At 31.7% G+C, this 19,966-nt stretch overlaps 1 protein-coding gene across 1 annotated transcript; it reads right to left on the reverse strand.

Moving 5' to 3' along the window:
• Nucleotides 1–8,864: 8,864 nt before the first annotated feature.
• LOC107962608 (nuclear pore complex protein NUP1) lies at nucleotides 8,865–15,512 on the reverse strand. The gene is made up of 8 exons (XM_016899054.2): nucleotides 15,108–15,512; nucleotides 14,869–14,930; nucleotides 14,582–14,736; nucleotides 14,087–14,294; nucleotides 11,799–12,110; nucleotides 11,619–11,705; nucleotides 10,214–10,885; nucleotides 8,865–9,603 (listed from the first exon to the last, which is right to left on the reverse strand). The coding sequence occupies exons 1-8, from the start codon at nucleotides 15,388–15,390 to the stop codon at nucleotides 9,157–9,159; spliced, it is 2,226 nt and encodes a 741-aa protein (XP_016754543.1). The 5' UTR covers nucleotides 15,391–15,512; the 3' UTR covers nucleotides 8,865–9,156.
• Nucleotides 15,513–19,966: the final 4,454 nt, after the last annotated feature.

The following is a 19,966-nucleotide window of genomic DNA, read 5'->3' on the forward strand; positions in this document are numbered from 1 at the left end:
TTGACGTCATGATCCACATCAACACATGTTGTTGTCTACCAAGTCAGCAAAGAATTAAAAAAAATCAATTTTTTAAAAAATAAAAAATATGAAATTATTTTGAAAATTCAAGTTCATAATGAACCTGAACAAATGGCTGTGCAGGTTCATTTGAATCTGAACATCCATTTATCCATATTTATTCTAAAATTATAAAAAAATCAAACAAGTTATTTAAAAAATATACAAACAGTATAAATAATTAAAAAAATCCAAAATTTATAAAAATAATTAAAAATTTCCTTAAAATAAAAAAAGAAAAATTAAAAAATATATAAAAATCGTATTATAAAAACATAAAATATTCTTAAATATTTATAAGATTTCATGTATGTATTAGATATTAAATGAAGATTAAATAATGATATTTAGAATAATAATTTTATAATGAAAATTATCAAAATAAATTACCGAATTTAAATTATAATACTTTAAAAGTTTCAAACTATCGCCCATTGATTTTTTTGGAAACACAGTGTTTTATAAATCATATGGAAGAAATCTTATTTAAAAAAAAAAGTCCAATCACAACATCCCAAGAAGAAAGGAATTTAACACCACTTGGAGCTCCCAAAAAGCTGTCAATGGCCAGCAAATCATAGCAATCCAATCTAAGTGAGCCAACAATAATTCAACAAAAAATGTAAATTCTTCAATATTTTGCCAAAGTTCAATCTCTTTCATAGATCTGGACTCTTGACTCCAAATTTTCAACCTATTAATTCTGTATTTTTAAAGTATATATATATATAATATGCCATTATACGATTTTTATATGTTTTTTTTAATTTTTATTTTTTAGAAAATATTTTAATTATTTTTATAATTTTTAAAATAAATTTAGATAAATAGGTGTCCAAATTCAAATGAACTTGGACAACTATTTGTTCAAGTTCATTATGCGCTTGAACTTTCAAAATAATTTTTATTTTCTAAAGTTTTTTACTTTTTCACATCAGGACCTATTAGCTGACTCAATAACCGTTAATGGCCACTTCAGCAATTTCGTTACAAACTAAAGGTCAATGGGTCGATTTGATCAATTTTGTAAGTTTAGGAGCTTAATTAGCAAAAAGTTGGGTGAGACTTAAATATCTTTTTTTTTATTAACTTTTTAGGGTCTTTTATACCATTAAACCATAGTTCCACTTACCACATCCACATCTACCACAATGATTATGTCTTTCAAATTCATTATGTATTGCTACATTTGCTTCAAGGAATGGAGCAAATCCAATAGGATAGGTTTCATGATTTTTTATTAATAGTTTGTTATTTTGTTTAGCCACAAGTAAACATGATATTAATTCAGAATAATTATCTTAAAACCCTTTTCATGGTATTGTTGTTGCAAGAGCACATTTGAAACATGAAAAGTTGAAAATATTTTTTTTCCTAGCAAGTCCTCATTAGTAATGTTCTCACCGTATAATTTTAATTGAGAACTTATCTTAAATAATGCAGATTTATACTCACTCACAGTTTTAAAATCTTACAATCTCAAGTGCATCCAATTATAATGAGGCTTAGGTAAAATTACTATTTTCTTATGGTCATATCTTTCTTTTTAAGGCTTAATACCAATTTTGTCCTACTATAGAGAAATTCTCACTTTAAACGTATTACTATTTTTTCAATCAGTTTGCCCCCTCTACTTCCATGACCTCATCCATTAAAAATTTTTTGATGTAGTCATTTTAACAAATTGGGAGCTTCCATGTGGACAATTAAGCCACGTCATTTTATTTTGGAAAATACTAGAATGGATTAATTTTTTCTTTTACTTAATAATACATAATAGAAATTTAAGAAATTAATTATACTAAAGTAAAAACTCACTGTTCTTACTTCCCATTTCTTGAGCATATGGAGAAGTTAGTGATTGAAAATTTTAGGGTATGAAGATAGTGAAAAATTGGGGGTTTCATAAAATCTTGATATTTGTTGAAGGATTTATTGAAAATTAGTGATAATTTCGTCAAGACCACTTGGTGTGCGAAGGTTTGTAATGTATTTGTTGCAACGACTTGACTTTTGTCAATGTTGAAAAATACGATTTTGAAACTTTATTTTTATAAACTGAGTCCGTAAATATAAAATAGGAATAATTATGGAGTTAATGTGTTAATATGTTAAGGATCAGTTAAGAAATTTAATCGAAAAAATCGTTAATTAAAGTTCAGGGACTACATTATAAAAATCAAATCTCTATTGAATTTTAATTTAGAAAATGCTTGAGTACCTAAATAGCTATTAAACCATTGTTCTTTATGTTAATAGTGAATAATGATGATGATAGCCTTTAAATTATTATAATTATGATTAATAAATAAATGTTAAATTAAATTAATAATCACGATTAATTAGGATTAATTAAATTTTAATTATAGTATATATATATTAGTGGATGGAAAGATGAAATCTTTATCATCTTCCTTGTCGTCCACCGTTAAAAGAGAAAGAAGATAATCAAATTATCAACCAAGCAGTCGACCATTACTATATCAAATTAAAGATGATGTCAGACTGTTTGGAGAGAAAAAAAAAGGTGAGAGTCGTAGATGAGTGATGAAAGAATTCGGTTTGTACTTTTTGTTAGATATGGTGCCCTAAATGTAGTATATTCGTTTGTATACTTATAATTTTTTCAATTAGATTAGTTTAATAAAAACAGATTGGTTTAATAAAATTATTCATGAATTCTTTTATATATTGTTCTTAGTGGTTTTTGAATGCAAAGCAAAATAGAAGCAAATATTAGCTCACAAGACTTCCAATCTAGAAGAAGGATATCGTGATATCAAAGTATGGAAGTCATAATACCCCTGACAGTGCTGAAATAAGGAGAATAGAGGCCATCTACAATGATATCGTGATACTAGACCATGGGTATCACGATACCGCTACCTAAAAAAGTGAAAAAACTGCAGGGAAATTGTGTCCAAACAAGCTTATGTCTTCTTTTTACTTAAGGGCAAAATGGCTATTGTTAGGTTAAATGTTAGTAGGCTATAAATACAACTTTATAAGCCTTTCATTTCAAATTTTTTTTGCGGATAGTTTCTTTAGTTTTTCATAGTTTTAGGTTTAGGTTTTCTTTTCTTTTATTTTCTTTTCATTTTAAGTTTAGGTTTTCTCTGTCTTTTTAGAGTAGATTTTATTCTTATAGTTTTCTTTCTTCTTTCTTGTAAAAGACTTCATAAATGAAGATGGATAAGCTTTTGGGTGTCATTGGTTCCACATATAAGTGAGCATTTCTTTTCCTTATCTCTATATTATGCTTAATAACTTTTCAATGAAATGTCTGGTTGGATGTTAAGCTTTATCATGTTCTAAATTGTTAGATGGTTGGTTGATTGGTTGTTTGTTAGTTTAAGTTAATATCTATTCTCGATTAATTAGTTGTTTGATTATATCGAAATGCTTAATAAGTTAGAATTGATGCCTCTAGGGAAAAACCTAGATAAACAAGACCAAAATGAGAGTTTATTCTTAGATAGTTCAATATAACCGTGCCGAATAGTGAGACTGAAAGGTAAGCTTAGGTGGTATCTTTTAGTTTAGGATGAGATCGAGAGGAGATTCCTAGCTAAGAGTAGCAACCAATGTAATTGGTGTAGGTTAATTAGTTTAATTAGCAATCAACTAATCAATCAACCATCATTTAATCATTACATTATCTAAAACGTTAGGAAGAAGTTTAGCTTAATTAGTTAGTTAATAGTTTAATTTTAGTTTATAAATCATTTTATTTGGACCTGCACTAATAATTTCTGACTCAATTAGATTAGTAATTACTTAACTTGTAATTAACTTGATAAGCATGTTTACCCACTTGGCAATCCTTTGGGTTCGACCTTTGGAATACTTTGGTGTTCTATCGGACACTATAAATATTACAACTGGCATTGTTCGCTTGCAATGAAAACCCTCTCTTTTAATTTTTTTATAAAATAGTTCATTTTTCTGTGCACAAGCGCGTGCAGGTCAGATGTCACCCCTTCATATTCCATGAGGGGATTTTGGGCCTATCTCACATCGGGTCCAATTACGAGTAATTTTCGGACTTTTTGATCCAATACTTTGTAATCTGATCCAACCCAATTCTATTTTTCTATTTTCCAAAATAAATTTCAATATTTATATTTAATTAAATAATATTCTCATCTCAATTTTACCCTGTAAAATTATGATGATTTTACTCCTAGTAAAATTTCCAAGAAAATATATTTAATATTTCACCATTCAACTTGTTCACTGTGACCGTATGATTCATTTTCATTTTCAAGTTTTAAAATAGCTCAAAAAATTAAACTCAATCTTATGATTATTTTTGAGAAATCCTTGTTCAATTCTAAACGAATTCATTTCTCATTTTCATTTCTATTTAGAGAAAACTACATTCATTTCCAAATGATTTCATTTCTCCATTTTTATTTTCATTTTCATTTTGGAGAAAACCTTAATCATTTTCAAATGTTTTCTATTTCTCCACTTCACCATTCCTATTCATTTCTATTCATTTGATTCAACATGCAATTCATTTCTAGCTTCAATAAGCTAGCGGAGGGACCGATTAGACATATGTACTTAAGGATCAAATAATTTATAATTAAGTTCTAACTTTTCGCCCATTAACTATAAACTCATTTAGTCACGAAGTCATTCTACTATAGTATCGTGACTAAGCTCTCCCCAGTAACATACCATTATGAAAGCAACTTGATCAGTGCTCGTCCAATGACCTTGTCATAAGTATATTACCCTTATAGGATATCTTTAATCTCTTTGGGATAATATATGTTCTTCTAATATAATCCTATGTTATCTCATGGTAATCATTACATCTTCCTTCATGAAAAGTTAATCACTATCAAATAGTGATCAAGTCATCCATCACAAAGACAAATGACCCGTAACCACATTTACTTTTCATCAGCCATGTAATACTAATAAGAAGATATCATTTACCCATTTCTCGGGCTATGAATTCTACTATTGTGAATAACCCTACATACTGCAGAAGTTGTACACCCAACACATCAGCTTTCGGTTTCTTATTTTTTCAAATTTAAGCTTTTACTTTAAAGTGTCCAAGTCATGCATACGTAGCCTATCATCCACTCAAGATTTAGGTAAGTCACACTATGAACGTCACAAGTGAATAAATCCATAAATGGATTCAGGATCTATTCTTCTTGGGTCAAGTTTGATATATTGTTAGTCTATTCAATCACATCTTTGTCTCTATCTTCTGAGAGTCATCCGCTCTTATGCCCAAGACAAAGCATCTCCCCAATTGGACTTGATTTACGACATATTAGTCTTCCAATCGTTTTGCTCATTTCTGATTAGACTAAAGGCATGTTTAGGTTGTCTACTAATACAAGTTGTCTTTTTGTATTACGATCCGACCATGTAATACCGCTTAGTATTAGTTTAAACATTAGACAACCAATAAGTAACATTTGCTTCCATTTTGCTTTGCGACCAAAAATCATATGAGGAAAATTATACAAAATATATTAATGTAACCAATAAATTTGTTTTATTAACCAATTTATTCGAAAAATTTACAAGTTTACAAATAAATATACTACACTTAGGGCATTAGATCCAACATCAATGCATACGTATGTAAATGTTGGTGCTAAATGGTGTAATTTGACATAGTTATGTTGATAAATGGATTGATTGAACTTAGTTGATAATCATGTTTGGAATGATGTGTAAATGGTTAATTTGAAAATGTGATAAACTTGTTTTAGTATAGATTAGAATTGGTATTTGGATGAACATAATGAAATGAATTGGTTGGAAGCTATTGAATAGGTACAAAAAATGTACATTTTGCCAAAAATAAGGACAACATCGCAACCTGGTATTTTTGACGTTGCAACTTTGTCCGACAGTAAGTGACATCTCGACATGGAAAGGTTTAACGTCACGACATAACTCACTGAGTTGACGAGGTTGCAATGAGGAAATGATGAAGTCACGACGTTGGTTAGGATTTTTAAAACTTTACAATTTGGTCCTAATTTCTGCTTGAATTAGCAAAAGAACTTTTGTAAGCTCGTGTGGGACTCGAAAATGATTTTGTATCACATGTTGAATGTGTATGATACTTATTTACATGTTGTGAATGATCAAACGTTGCAAAATTGTCTGTCGTTGCTTCGACAACGAAAGTAGCATCCTACAGCGTGGACTCGGCAGTCGGGTTAGGCGAGGGGTGTTACATAATTGGCATGCAATATTGTTTGAAGTCATCCTTAAGGCATTAAAGCAAACATAAATTCTTCAAATTTGGGGATTTCAACTATTATTGGTCTTTCCACCATCAAATCTACATTGCACATTGGATATTTATCTCTCAGAACAACAACATAATCCCACAATCTGTTAAATTCATAATGAACTCTACATTGCACACAATATCCCTATCTTAACTAGGTTCAAAACTATCATCATCCGAAGACTCTAAACGATCTGTATAAATATTACAAATATATATATATTTTTTCATTTTAAAGTGAATTCATTAAACGACAAACTTTTAAAAATGGAGGTATTTTTATAACTCCTTTCAAAATCAACTTTACCAAACCTAACCTTTGTTTGGATTGAACAATAACAAGATAAAGGAAAGAAAAGTAAGGGAAAGAAATGTCCTTTCCCTTGTTTGGATAACATGTTTTATTTAAGCAAGGGAAAATAAAGGAAGTTGAATATTTCTCTTGATTTACTTAGATTTTTTTTTATCCTAATTTGAGAGAAAAGCCAAGCTAAGGAAAGGAAAATAAAATTTCTTTTAAGGAATTTCATTTTTATCTTGTTAATATTTTACCTAACAAAAAGGATATAATTGGAAAAAAAAATAAAGTAAACTACACCCAATGTCACTAAATTATTAGTAAGTTTATGTTTTGGTTACTCAACTTCAAAAGGTTACAAAATGGTCACTGAACTATTCGGAAGTTTTCATCTAAGTCACTAAACTATTTTAAAGTTTTTATTTAAGTCATTGAACTATTGAGTATTTTTTTTAAAAAAATCGACAAGTAACAACCAAGCGGCGATTTGGTGATTGATATGGTGGATCAGTACCTGTCGATGAGTAAAAGAACATACCTTAGCTCCAAGTTGATCTGACGATCGGTGTCAGAGATTGAAGAATAACTTTTTTTGGATTTTGGTTCGTAGATTCATGATGTTCAAAGCTATTTCATGAAAAGAAACTGAATTGTTAAAAAAAAGTTAATGGAGAGCTTTGGATTGGTGCAAGCGGTGTGAGCAAAGAAGGTCATACAACAATAATTTTAGCAACCCAAATACTTAAATAAAAACTTTTGAATAGTTTAATGACTACGTTATAACTTTTTAAAGTTGAGTGACCAAAACATAAAATTATTAATAGTTTAGTGACCTTAATTACAGTTTACCTAAAAAAATAATATAAATAATCATTTCTTTTACCTTTCCGTGGCTGAATCAAACAAAAATTATTTTCTTTCCTTTACTAAATTCAATTATTCAAACAAAATAAACATAAATCATTTCCTTTCTTTTATTTTTTTTACAATTATTTACCTAAACATAGTATAAAAGTATTCATTAAACAACTTGTTGATTTAAATTTAAATGTCTTAGATGGTTAGCATTGCCTTTAATGTCAAGACAAAAGTTTTAAAAAGCTAAACAGACTCGTGATTATTCTCAAAGTAAGTTTCAGAGTAGAATCATCAAGTTTTCAACTTTCTGAGAAACAATACCATTAGAATCAGGAAATGGGAGCAACTAGGGCATCTCTCAAAAACAGCTGGTGAAGGGGAAATGTCATCTCCACCTTCTCTATTCTCTTAAATGTAAACTTCAAAGGTAGAGAGAAGAAGTAGATGTGCATGTAAGTGGTAATAATGAGTGAATGTTATCGGGATCAGCGATTGGATTGTAGTAAAACATTACTATTTTTCTTGGAATAATAAAACAACTCATTTAATAAATAAATGTTAGTGAAAAGAGGTTCTCACACAAGAATCTGAAATGTCAAATTCATGTATGAATGGCATTCATTGTGATTTCAGCTCCCACTCAAAAGCCTTCTATTTTCTCCACCCCCAACACCAAACCCCCCCCCCCCCAAAAAAAAAAAAAAACCCTACTCACTTATTAAATTTCAATTTATTCCTAGTTTACCTTTTAATTTTTTACATATTATTATGAAAAATTAAAATTTTCATTTTAAAATGATATTATGAAATAAAAAATAAAAAATTAATATTATAATATATGATATATCAACTTTAAATACTTTTAAATAATTAAAATAAATATATTAAAATTATATATAAACATAACTCTTGAAAATTAATAAAAATTTTACAAAAAATAGGAATAATTTACTCAAATACAAATATTATTATTATGCCATTTATTATTTCGATATTACTATGTATTCAACTAAAATTGTAATATAAATATAATAAAATAATTTATGATAACACATTTTTAATTTTATATACTTTTTGTACAATTAATATAAATATATGCTGCATATTTATAATTTATATAGACCCAAATTGAGATTTTTAAAAGCCAAAATCTAAATTTTAAATTTTTTTTTATTTAATTTAAGTGAAAAGACAAGTTGTTGGTTGCGTAACATGTGGTTCCTGTGGGGGACATAAATTCTCCGAAATAGCACCCCCGCCCTCTACCTTCGTTTTTGAAAAAAAAATAAAATCTTGTTTGTTTCAGAGACCTAAAACAGGATACTCAAAAAATGGGAACAAAGAAGCCGTGGGAAAATGGCATCACTCACATACAAGAACCAAATATGTATTTTATTGCAAAGCATTTTAGGGTTTAACGGAGGATGGTTCTGTAATTTAACTCTTAGTTTTAGATGACAGCCTTAACCAATGAAAACACAGTTTTAAGTAATAACCAAATAATAATAATAACTAAGTTCTAAAATTAACTGAATCCATGTTTCAGCTTTTGCTTTCTCCTATAATAAAAGCATATAACCAATTGAGATTCTCATCATCAAATTCCAACTTGCTAAACTCTCCCAGGACCCAAAAAGGAAAATTAAAAATATCTATTTGTGTGTCAGTGGCATATGGTATTTTTTCCAATTGGACTGAAACATAATCTTGATGACCTATCCGATCCGAAGTTGAAGCTAATATCCGAAGCATCAACATGGTTGGGGGTACTGCTTGTTGAAGGGAATGAAAAAACGAGGGCAGGAGAAGATCTGTTCAACCCAAAACTATATGAAGGTTCTGTTAGTTCCTCTTTGGGTTGATGCTGACTGCTACCTGATAGAAATGGCACGATGGTTGGTGTTGGAGGCTCAGAAGACACACCAGAAGATGCAGAAACAGGGAATGTGAATCCTGTGCTATTATCTGAAGTAAACATCCACCTTTGCTCAGGCTTGGTCACAGAAATTGAAGCCAAAACTGGTTTATTTCCCGAAGAATTAGATGAAGGCTTTAGCAAACCCTCACATGGTGCCTCAGACACTGCAGCACCGGTGAACTTTGGGAGATCCTGTCAAATAAATTGATTAGTATGGCATTCTTTGATGCAACCAAAAGTTCCAAGTAATTAATAGACCTAAACAAATTGGCAAGTGAGACGCAGAGTAAGTTATTAATATTACTCCTGCATCATATTATGATTACCAGATTCATGACCCCAACTAAATTTCAGAGTTGATTTGAGCGAGAAAAAACTGATAGTATATCTTATCACATAATGTACTTCGTATGAGAGGCTGAAAAAGATTACTATCAAGTAAACTTAGTATGAGAGACGAAAAAATAGACAAAAAATTATATTCTCACTTTCCATGTTGGGACAACAAAATGGTAGAAATTGGAGTTGGTATATGTACCATATTGCATTTGTTGATAAAAGATATGTATTATTTTCTATATGGTATCTCCAAGAAATATTAGGGGAAGAAAGGTTAAATTTCCTCTTAAAAGATACAGAGAGCCTGTAAACTTCGATGCTTCTAATTATAGTTTATACTTACTAGGAAAGTGCTTAGCAAAATGATTAGCTGTATGGCATGAGAATGGGCCATTAGTAAAGTATAAGACCTAATAAGATCACGCATGGTCACAGAATAATAATAAAAGGATGAATGAAATACCTTGTGTGCAGTCTTCATTTGAGAATCCTGAGTTTTTCCACAATCTAGTAAAGACCCTGCATTATTGCCAAACATTGTAACAGTACTATCAACTTTTAAATCGGAAGCAGAAGTTTTCTTCACATTCTTAGCCTCAATGGTACTTTCTGGAGAAGTGACAGAAATTGAGTTATCATTCCATGGAGCAGAGCTTCTGTTGTTCAATTTATCCCTGCTTTTGGAAGAATCAAGTCCTAAATTTGGCAAATCGTTGTGCTCCGCTGAAACGGCAGCATTAACATCCGAAGACTCAGATTTTTTCCATGAAGTGGCTATCTTTAACTCCTCAGACTTCTTCTTAGGAGTCACTAGAGTTCGCTCAAGATGCTCCAATATTGTCCTAGCCATCTGACTGGAATGAGGATGAACAGGTGAGATACCCATTTTAGAGCTCCTATTACCATCTAATGATTGAATATCTGAGGAGCTACTGGCGCTTCCTTGCTCCAAATTCTTCTTGATTGAAGAAAATTGACCTTTGGAAACATTGGAATTTCCCACTGGAAAAGGATCATTTAATGATGAATAAGAATAAATAGATCCTCTGGATGGAATATCTGCAGTGCCCTTATGACGAATCCTGCAAATGGGTCCCACAGATCCATAGCCTTTATCCACCATGTTGCTCCTCAACTTCAATTTTATGTTCAAACAATAAACAAATGACTCGAGTCAAATAGATGTAATGATGATAAGAGTTCAATTCATCAAAACGTAAGTTGCAAATATGCATGAGCTGCTAGACCATGATAAATATTCCCTCATTCAGCTTTCATATCTATCCAGGTTTGGGATAGCAAACACATAAACACACAAATTGGGCTATGTCCAACCCAGGTGCACATTTTTCCCCCAAGGCTTTGCTTAGTACGAAATCTAATAATTAGATTTCATAACCACTTTCTAGTATGTAGCTTGCTTAACCATTGGACTAAACACTTGTCCATCTTTACTCATTTCTATCATTGCTATTACGCAAAGCTTAAGGGTATACTTGATAGAGTGGAAAAGTGAAACAATTTGGGTGAAAAGTGAAAAGAGAATAAATTTTGAGTGTGATTGATAGGAAAGAAAATCGAAAGGCAAGAAAATAAGAAATATGACTATTTTCCATCTTGATGCATAACATCAAAATCATTACAAATTGGTAAAATAAGATGAGAGAAAATGAGAAAGATAAAAAATAAGTATGCATGTTTACAATATTATCCATATCATTTTAAAATTTTAAATTAAGATGAGAGAAATTATGCGTGCATATGTGTAGAGGGTATACTGGTAAAATAATATGTATTATTGTATGTGTACATATATACTAGAAGTATAATCAGGTGTACCCACAAAACCGCTAATCATGAAAAATTACCTGCCCATATGCAGGAGTTTGTGATTGCTGTAAAGGAGAGAATGAACCATTCAGGAAAGCATCACCCTCGCCTCGTACATGAGCCATCTGATTAAATGTAAGTAACAAGAAAAATAAATCTCTAGCGAGCATCAGATGTAAATCACAACAGAATACAAACAAAATTTTAAAAGTCCAAACCTTGGATTTAGATTTTGAATAGATGGTTCTGGAGTAAGGGGTTCTTGGAATGTTATGAAGTCCAAATCTACCTCTTTGACTTTGTGGAGTTCGATAACTACGTTGATCATGTACCATGGAACCTGGCCAACATGTGGATGGCTTCGGTGAAGCAAATGGAACAAATGGTTCTGATGCAAAATCGTCAGCAAGCATTGTTGGTCTTTCATCTTTTGATATAATACTCTTAGAACCTAGGTTTGATTCTGATGTCCGGTTTGCCATGTATGCTTTTGCAATTTCAATTGGTGAAGGTGCAGTATCATTTAGGAGCTGCAATATTTCATAGAATTTAAATAAACACAGAACAGAAAAGATATGAGGACAAGTACATCGGATTCCATTGTACCTAACAGTACAGCTACACTGATATATGATGGACATGAGAAACGATGCAACTTTGTTCATGCATTCGTGTGTTATGAAACACACATACACAGAGATTAGACATACCAATAAACTTCTATCCATGGGAACTCCCATAAGGCTCATCCTAGCCAACCTTCCTCTTCCCAACCAACCCAACAGCTGTAGTAATTCATTTAATTTACTTTCAAGAGCCTAACCCAATGTTGTCATGGGCAGAAGGCACACTCTAGGCACTATAACTCTTACAGTGCTTGAGGTACAAGAAGCAAACGTAACACAAGCTAGAGTGAAAATACATTATATATATATATATGCTTGTGTGCTTTGTATGTGTGTATATATAAGAAAGATAAGCTTAGTGTTACATTTCTGATAATAAACACTAAACTTTGCCTGGTTTATCCTACAAAACAGGCAATTTTTTCCTAGTCATTTATTGGTCAATATGCATGATTTCCTTAGATGTCTTTGTTCTTTTGTTGGGCAGTATGAAAGATTTCTTTCAAGTCCACGTTTGCTGTTAAATACACAAAATTGAGAAGTTCAGTCTCATATTTCCTGTTTCTTATTTATTTATTGAAGGTACAATTCATGAAAAAATAGAAATTATAAAGAACTTCAGTTAGGCATGCTTTTTTTCTTTTTTTGCACCTAGTGCCTTCTGAAAAAGCCCACCTAGGTGCACCAACTTAGTACCTAACCAAATGCACCTCGTCAGAAAAGGTCTGAAGTGCTTTTGTTGTCTGGTACTAAGGCAAACAGCTTAGTAACACACTAACATGGGCTAGCCGTTATTTATATCTACTTTTGGTATGTCAAAAGCTTCCACAAAAGCATTTAGTTATATGTCACAAGTCTATTCAAAAGTTTGTTACTTAAATCTTTGATTGAATTATTAACTTCAAAAGTATATCTATAACTACTTCTAATTATAGTGTACATTCTAATGCATCTTTTTACTCCTTGAGTGAGTACGATTGTTAGATGTCCACAAATAGGCACCCAAGTATCTAACCTCTTAAAGTTAATAAACAAAATTTTGAGAATTTAACAGCTCTTATTCTCTCTTCTAAATTTGTATGAAGGAATTTCTAGCCAAAGTGTGAAGTATTTGAGCATTGGTGAGAAGGCTAGATATTTTATCTTCTTCAGCTTTGCAGCATTGTTTAAAAATAACACCAGCCCTAGATAGTTTTATTGAAACCCTAGAATGGCCACCTATCAAACTCTAACTGAACCCTCACAAAAGCAACCCCAAGCTTCAACTCCAATCACTGTTTAGGGTACTGTTCACCACACAAATCAGCACAAATATCTATACCTTTTTTTCTTCTTTGTTGCTTTCTTTTGATCCCTAAATTAAGTATTTTCTTTTCTAAACCATACCCTCTATCCAGTCCCCCCTAAAGTTAGAAGTGCTTACCCACCATATAAAAAGATTACCTTAATTTGAAGCAATTCTCTTCCATGTCCGACATCAATTTCATTAAAGATTAAATTACATTGTTTTGATAGTTACAAGTTCAAATAATTGAATTTAAAAATAAAATTTGTGGATTTCTACAAGCTATGTTACTCGTATCAAAATGTGGTGTGGACATGTTAATTCTTTCTAAAAGGTTTTCCATATATCTAGAGGGTTGCACCACCATACCATATCCATATGATGTGTGTAACAGATGAATGCTTCAAGGAATATAAGGATTCGAGACAGCATAGTGTTATTAAAGTCTAACATACAAGTGGAATACTTTTTCCTCATTTTTGCACAAACATCACAGCATAACTAGAAAGTAACATATGACACAAGATTCAACCTCCGTATCCATGTGCATATCATTAATCCAAAATACAAGTTCATTAAAGTGATTTTCACTCACAGTTGGCTTCGAAAGTGGGGTTGCCAAATCCCTTGTAGTTATATTCAGATCATCCTTTTTTTCTTCAGTCGGCCTTCTCAGGTTTTGAGAAACTATAGGTCCCTTGTCACCTCCAGTAGATAGGGTTAAATTCCTATCTTCTTGGTCAACTTGAGGAACATCAACAGCCTTTGAATTTATAATCCCTATCAGACGATTGATTTCATCCCTGGGTATAGAATGTTAAAACTCATATTAGATAATTAACTCTTTGAGTTAACTAAATGATCACCCTGAAAGATAAATACAAACATGGATTTATGAAATGTGAGCATAGAAGAGCATGAACAGATCATTAATTCATCAAAACCAAGCCCATGCATAATGGCTGGGAATTGGGATATGGCTATAAATGATGTTCTGACAAAACCAGTAATTCTTGGCAGAAACAATCAAGTTTAAAATTTAAGAACAACACAGAGAATGTGAAATTTAAAACAACAAAAAACTAGTTACCTCGAAAATGTTTTCCCCTTCATTAGCTTCTCAATTTCTGAAAGCCCATCGTCTCTAATGTCACCCTGGTTGCCTTTTCTATCTTCAGCAATGCCAGAACTAGCCTTTGGTCCATCAGTTGTCCCAATAGTACCAGCTGTTTCGGACACTACAAACTAGGAAAGGAATGCAAATATACTCATTCAAACCACGCCATCAAGAAAAGCTAAAAATTAACAAATTTCCGCTTAAATAGAGCAAGTGCAATGTGATTTTACAAAATTTATAGCGAAAATAGAAACCCTTACAGTTGAATAACAACTTTGATCTTCTTCATTAGTATGTTCTTCTATATCTTCGTCCAACTCACCTGTTTCCAACAGAACTGACAAACTTCAACAACAAATAACAGCAATTCAAGATTTAATTAATCTCCATCTCCTTTTACCTAAAGTTAAGTCGCTCTAAAACCCTAAAGAACCCAAATTAATCCCTAGAAGAGAATAAGTTTTAAAAGAGATGTTTTATTCAAATATATATAACTGACCATGAGCTTGAGGTTCTGGCGGCGGGAGAGAATCGTTGTTGAGGGGTTTCAAGAAGAGAGAGGGGAGGATTCTAGAGGCGCCGCTGGCTATGAGACGGCAAGCCGGATCGACGAGTTTGGAGAGTAAGCGACCGCGTAAGGATTGGTTCTGCTGAGGACGGGCGTAGGGTGTGGTAGGTGGTCGACGTGGCCGTTGCCTCCTTAGTTTCCCGCCGGCGCCGAGCTCTGTCGTAGCCTGATCTTGCAATGAGTAGGACGGCGTCGTTTCGGTGGTTTTTTCCATTCTAGTTGTCTTATCAGTTTGTCTCTCTCTTCGTCCCTCACGCGCAATCACGCACGAACTCACTGAGTCACTGTGTCTGTGTTTACTACTAAGCGCGCTTTTATTTTCTTTTGGTCACCTTTTTTTTTTTAGTTTTTAGCTACAGTACATTTGTTTTTATTTTTTCTCCTTAAATTGTGGGGCCACTGTCTACAACCAATGGGGACATGCCATATGTAAAATAAAAAAAAATAACCAATTAGTTTCATATATTTTTATTTAATGATTTTTCTTTTCATAAATCACATCTAAATTACAGATTCAATAATTCATTAATTTATATTTTACTTAATATTGGATAAACTACTTTTTTTTGTAAAATTAACATAATAATAAGTTTAGTCCTTAGCATTTATAACTTTTGTTATTTTGATCCTAGTTTCTCCTTTGTTCTCAAGTTAAAAATAAAATTATCAAATCAAGCCTTGAAATTTTGGAATAAAGAAATGTTTGGTAACTTGGAAGAGAGGAAATGTGTACTAGAAAAAGAACAATTTTTTTTACAACAAAATATAAGGAAACCTAACACGATAGAAAAGGAAATAACTGTAAGATGGGAACTAGAAAAAGTACTTAATATTTTGTTGTTCCAAAATCACAAAATTAATTGGCTAGTAGTGCAAGGGGAAGAAACACCAAATATTTCCATTTATTGGTTAATAAAAGGAGAGCTAGAAAAGATTGTTTTGAGAGAGAAAAAGTAAGTGATTGAGGAGCATGAAGTAGTAAGGAACATTTGTTGAATATTTTAAAAGGATTTATTTAATCAAAGATGGGGAAAAGGGAGAGAAAATTAAAGAGTATCTTGACAAGTTACAACTAAAGAGACGACGGATTAAAAGTAGCAAATTGACGCTCCTTTCATAAAAAAAGAGAGGTGAAGTTGGTACTTGATGTTTAATCCAACTAAAGCCCCTAGGCCAAATGGTAAACTTGCTTTATTATTTTCTAGAAAAATTTGTATATTGTGGGTGAGTCACTCATTAAGGCAGTATTAAACTTTCTTCGAACCTATAAAATGTTTAAAGAAATGAATAAGACTTTCATTGCCCTTATACCGAAGAAACAATGTCTGCAAAGAGTAGATGACTATAGACCAATAAGTCATTGTAATGTAGTCCATAAGTTAATTGCAAAAATCATGGCCAATAGATTGGAACCTATAATTAGTGACCCAATTACCCCTTTTTAGAGAACTTACTGTTTGGAACAAGAAAATTAGCGATAATTATGGTAGGAGTGGAAATCTTTCTCATGATAACAAAAAAAAAAGTTATAGTAATTTTGAATTCAAAATATCATGTAATGTGTTTCTTCGATTAGCTATTAGGCACTGGTAAATGGGGATCAATTTGCTTACATAATGCAAAATAGAGGCTTGAGACAAGGTGACTCACTATCTTCGTATTTGTTTATCCTCTGCCATAATGTTCTTTCAACAACTTTACTTAAATTGGAAGAAAAGAATAAAATTCATTGTATTAGGATTGGACACAATCATTTTCCTCTCTCATCTATTTTTTGCATATGATAACTATATCTTTTTTAAAGCAAACTTGGAAGAACATAAAGAGGTTAAGGAAGCTCAAAACACAAATTTAGAGAAATTAGAGTTAATGGTAAGTGAAAATTGTCATCCTTGATTTCAAAAACTATTTAGATAAATTCTATAAGTGCTAGTTACTACAAAGCTAGGTAAGTATCTAGGCTTTGATCTACAATATCTAAAAGCCTAGGAAAAAAAATTTGAGCCATTGTTGGACAAGTTCAATGTTACACCTCTCGCTCAACTTAATCGATGGGTTTGAGCTATAGGATGCTACAATCGTTGCCGAAGCAAATACAGTCAAATATACAGTAAATATTCGTTCATACATGCAATTAAGTATCATTCACATTCCATTCATGTTAAATAATCAATTTCGAGTATTAATCGAGCTTACAAAAGCTCTTTTGACAACTCGAGCTTGAAATAGGACCAAATTTCAAAGTTTAAAAAATCTCAGGCTGACAACGCGACCTCGACATTTTCTTGTCGTGACATGGTCATCTTAGTATGTCACGTCACAACGAAAAGGCTATGTTAGTTGTGAAAATACTCACTAAGATGACAATGTCACAACGTTGAGATCTTGTAGTTGTGAAGTGGAAATTGTTTTTTGGTAAAAAAATAAGTCATTTGGTACCTATTTCAATGCTTCCAAACAAAACTAGCAACATATGCACCTAATGCCAAATCCAATTGATCAAAGCATAACTAAAACCATACTAGTCAAGTTTAAACACTCAATTCATATTCTTAACAAGACATTCACTACATATATATACCAATTAAACTTAAGAATTTTAATACCATTTGAGCATACCAAGAAAATTCATTCAAATGTCTAACCTTACCTATGCCAAATCTATCAAACATACCATTTCACTTTCAATACACACATAATCCATTTGTCTACACTTTTTTTTTACATTATTTATGAACAAAGATAACTACTTATCAACATATTCCTTAAGTAAAATCATTACACATACCATACCAATTCATATATCCACTTAACCACTCATTTTACCTCATACCACAATCTTCCATATACCAAATTCAAATAGGTACATATATCACCTTCTCAAAACACCAAACATTGTCATGAAACATATTCAAAACAATCATAAGCCAAATTCATTTCCATGTTCAACTCATCAAGACTTTTAAACATTAAAGTATGTATCAAGACACCTATGTATATGCCACAATCTTAAGTTCAAATTTATCAAACATCTACTAAATCGGTGATAAGATAGTGTAAGCTTCGAGTCGATCCAGCTTGACGCATTCCACAAGGTAACAATCTACAAGGAAAAGGGAAAATAAATGGGATATGTAATACCCTTTGCCCAACCCGATTGTCGGGTCCAAGCTACAGGATGCCACAATCTTTTCCAGAGAAACTACTGTCAAATATATCATTAATAATCCTTTACGCATGCAATCCAATGTTAAATACACTCAATTCTTAATAAATAATTAAATTCGAGTCTTAATCAAGCTTACGAAAGCTCTTTTTTTAATTCGAGCACGAAACATGACCAAATTGCAAACTTTTAAAAGTTTAAGGTTGATGTTGTGACGTCATTTCTTCTACGTCGTGACGTCGCCGAAAAATATGTCACGTCGTAACCTTAGGTCATCGATGTTGCAACGTGAGTTACTATAGGTCAACGTTGCGATGAGAAAAGTTGCTTATCGGGACGAGGACCCTGTATTTGGTAAAAATGAGTCATTTTGATACCTATTTCAATTGCTCCAAACAAAGCTTATAACATTTGCACCTAATGCCAAATTCAATTGGTCCAAAACATACCAAAATCATACCAATCAAGTTTAAACATTCAATTCAACTTCTTAACAAGTTATTCACTACTTATATATCAATTAAACTTAATTATTTTAATGCCATTTGAGCATACCAACCAAATTCATTCAAATGCCAAACTTTACCTATGCTAAATCTATCAAAACATACTATGCCAATACATATATCAACTTAACCATTCATTTTACCTCATAGTACAATCTTCCTTATGCTAAATTTAAATAGGTACATATATCATTTCTTCAAAACATCAAATATAACCACTTTATGCATTAACCAAACCAATTGTCATGAACAACATTCAAAATCATCATAAGCTAAATTCATTTCCATGTTTAATTCATCAAAACTTTTATACCTTAAGGTATGTTCCAAGACCTAAATAATGCCACAACCCTAAGTTCAAAATGATCAAACATCTACCAATTCAGTGATAGGATAGTGTGAACTTTGAACGATCTGGCTTGACGAGTTCCACAAGTGTTGATCTACAAGAAAATGGGAAAACAAATGGAGTAAGCATATTAAATGTTTAGTAAGTTCATAAGCATTAAACAAAACTTACCTTTGCTTTTAATTAAATATAAAAAACTACCACATGTTGTATATTTTGGCAAACACAGCAAACCAAAACATTAAAAAGGTGAGTATTTACTTATAATCAAATCATATGATATCACAAGTACGTAAATGCCCATTAAAATCATTTACTTAACCAAACTCAAAACTTATTCAACTAAGCAATGTTACAATCATGTATATATATATGACAATGTCAATAATTCAATACCATACTCATGTTCAATTCAACAATTGTCCATTTGGACATGAAGTTCATATCATTTAATTTCACTTTAATCGTTTCGGCTGATGAACCCTAGTAAACGGATTTGGATACATAGGTATCTCCGTTACACCAATTGCTCGTCCAAGCTGAATATACTCCTGTCAGGTTACCAATCCAAGCTAAACATTTATAATGCAATGTTTGATTGCTTGTCCAAGCTGAATATATACATGTTAGGTTACCAGTCCAAGCTAAACCTTTAAAACGACATCAGGTTACCACTTCTGGCTAAACCTGTATCACATGTATCTTCGAGTCCGCAATAAATGTTAAATCTCGGTAACATCTGTAACCAATTTTGCACAAGCATGCACAA

Source organism: Gossypium hirsutum, chromosome A06, assembly GCF_007990345.1.
Source record: "Gossypium hirsutum isolate 1008001.06 chromosome A06, Gossypium_hirsutum_v2.1, whole genome shotgun sequence".
NCBI classification, from domain to species: domain Eukaryota; kingdom Viridiplantae; phylum Streptophyta; class Magnoliopsida; order Malvales; family Malvaceae; genus Gossypium; species Gossypium hirsutum.

What these genes read in the sequence shown, in the direction of transcription:
- LOC107962608 (XM_016899054.2), bottom strand. Translation starts at nt 15,390, where the DNA reads ATGGAAAAAACCACCGAAACGACGCCGTCCTACTCATTGCAAGATCAG. An exon ending in ATTCAAAATCTAAATCCAAG is followed by an intron (nt 11,706 to 11,798) that starts GTTTGGACTTTT and finishes ACATTTAATCAG; the next exon opens with ATGGCTCATGTACGAGGCGA. An exon ending in AAACTCCTGCATATGGGCAG is followed by an intron (nt 10,886 to 11,618) that starts GTAATTTTTCAT and finishes ATAAAATTGAAG; the next exon opens with TTGAGGAGCAACATGGTGGA.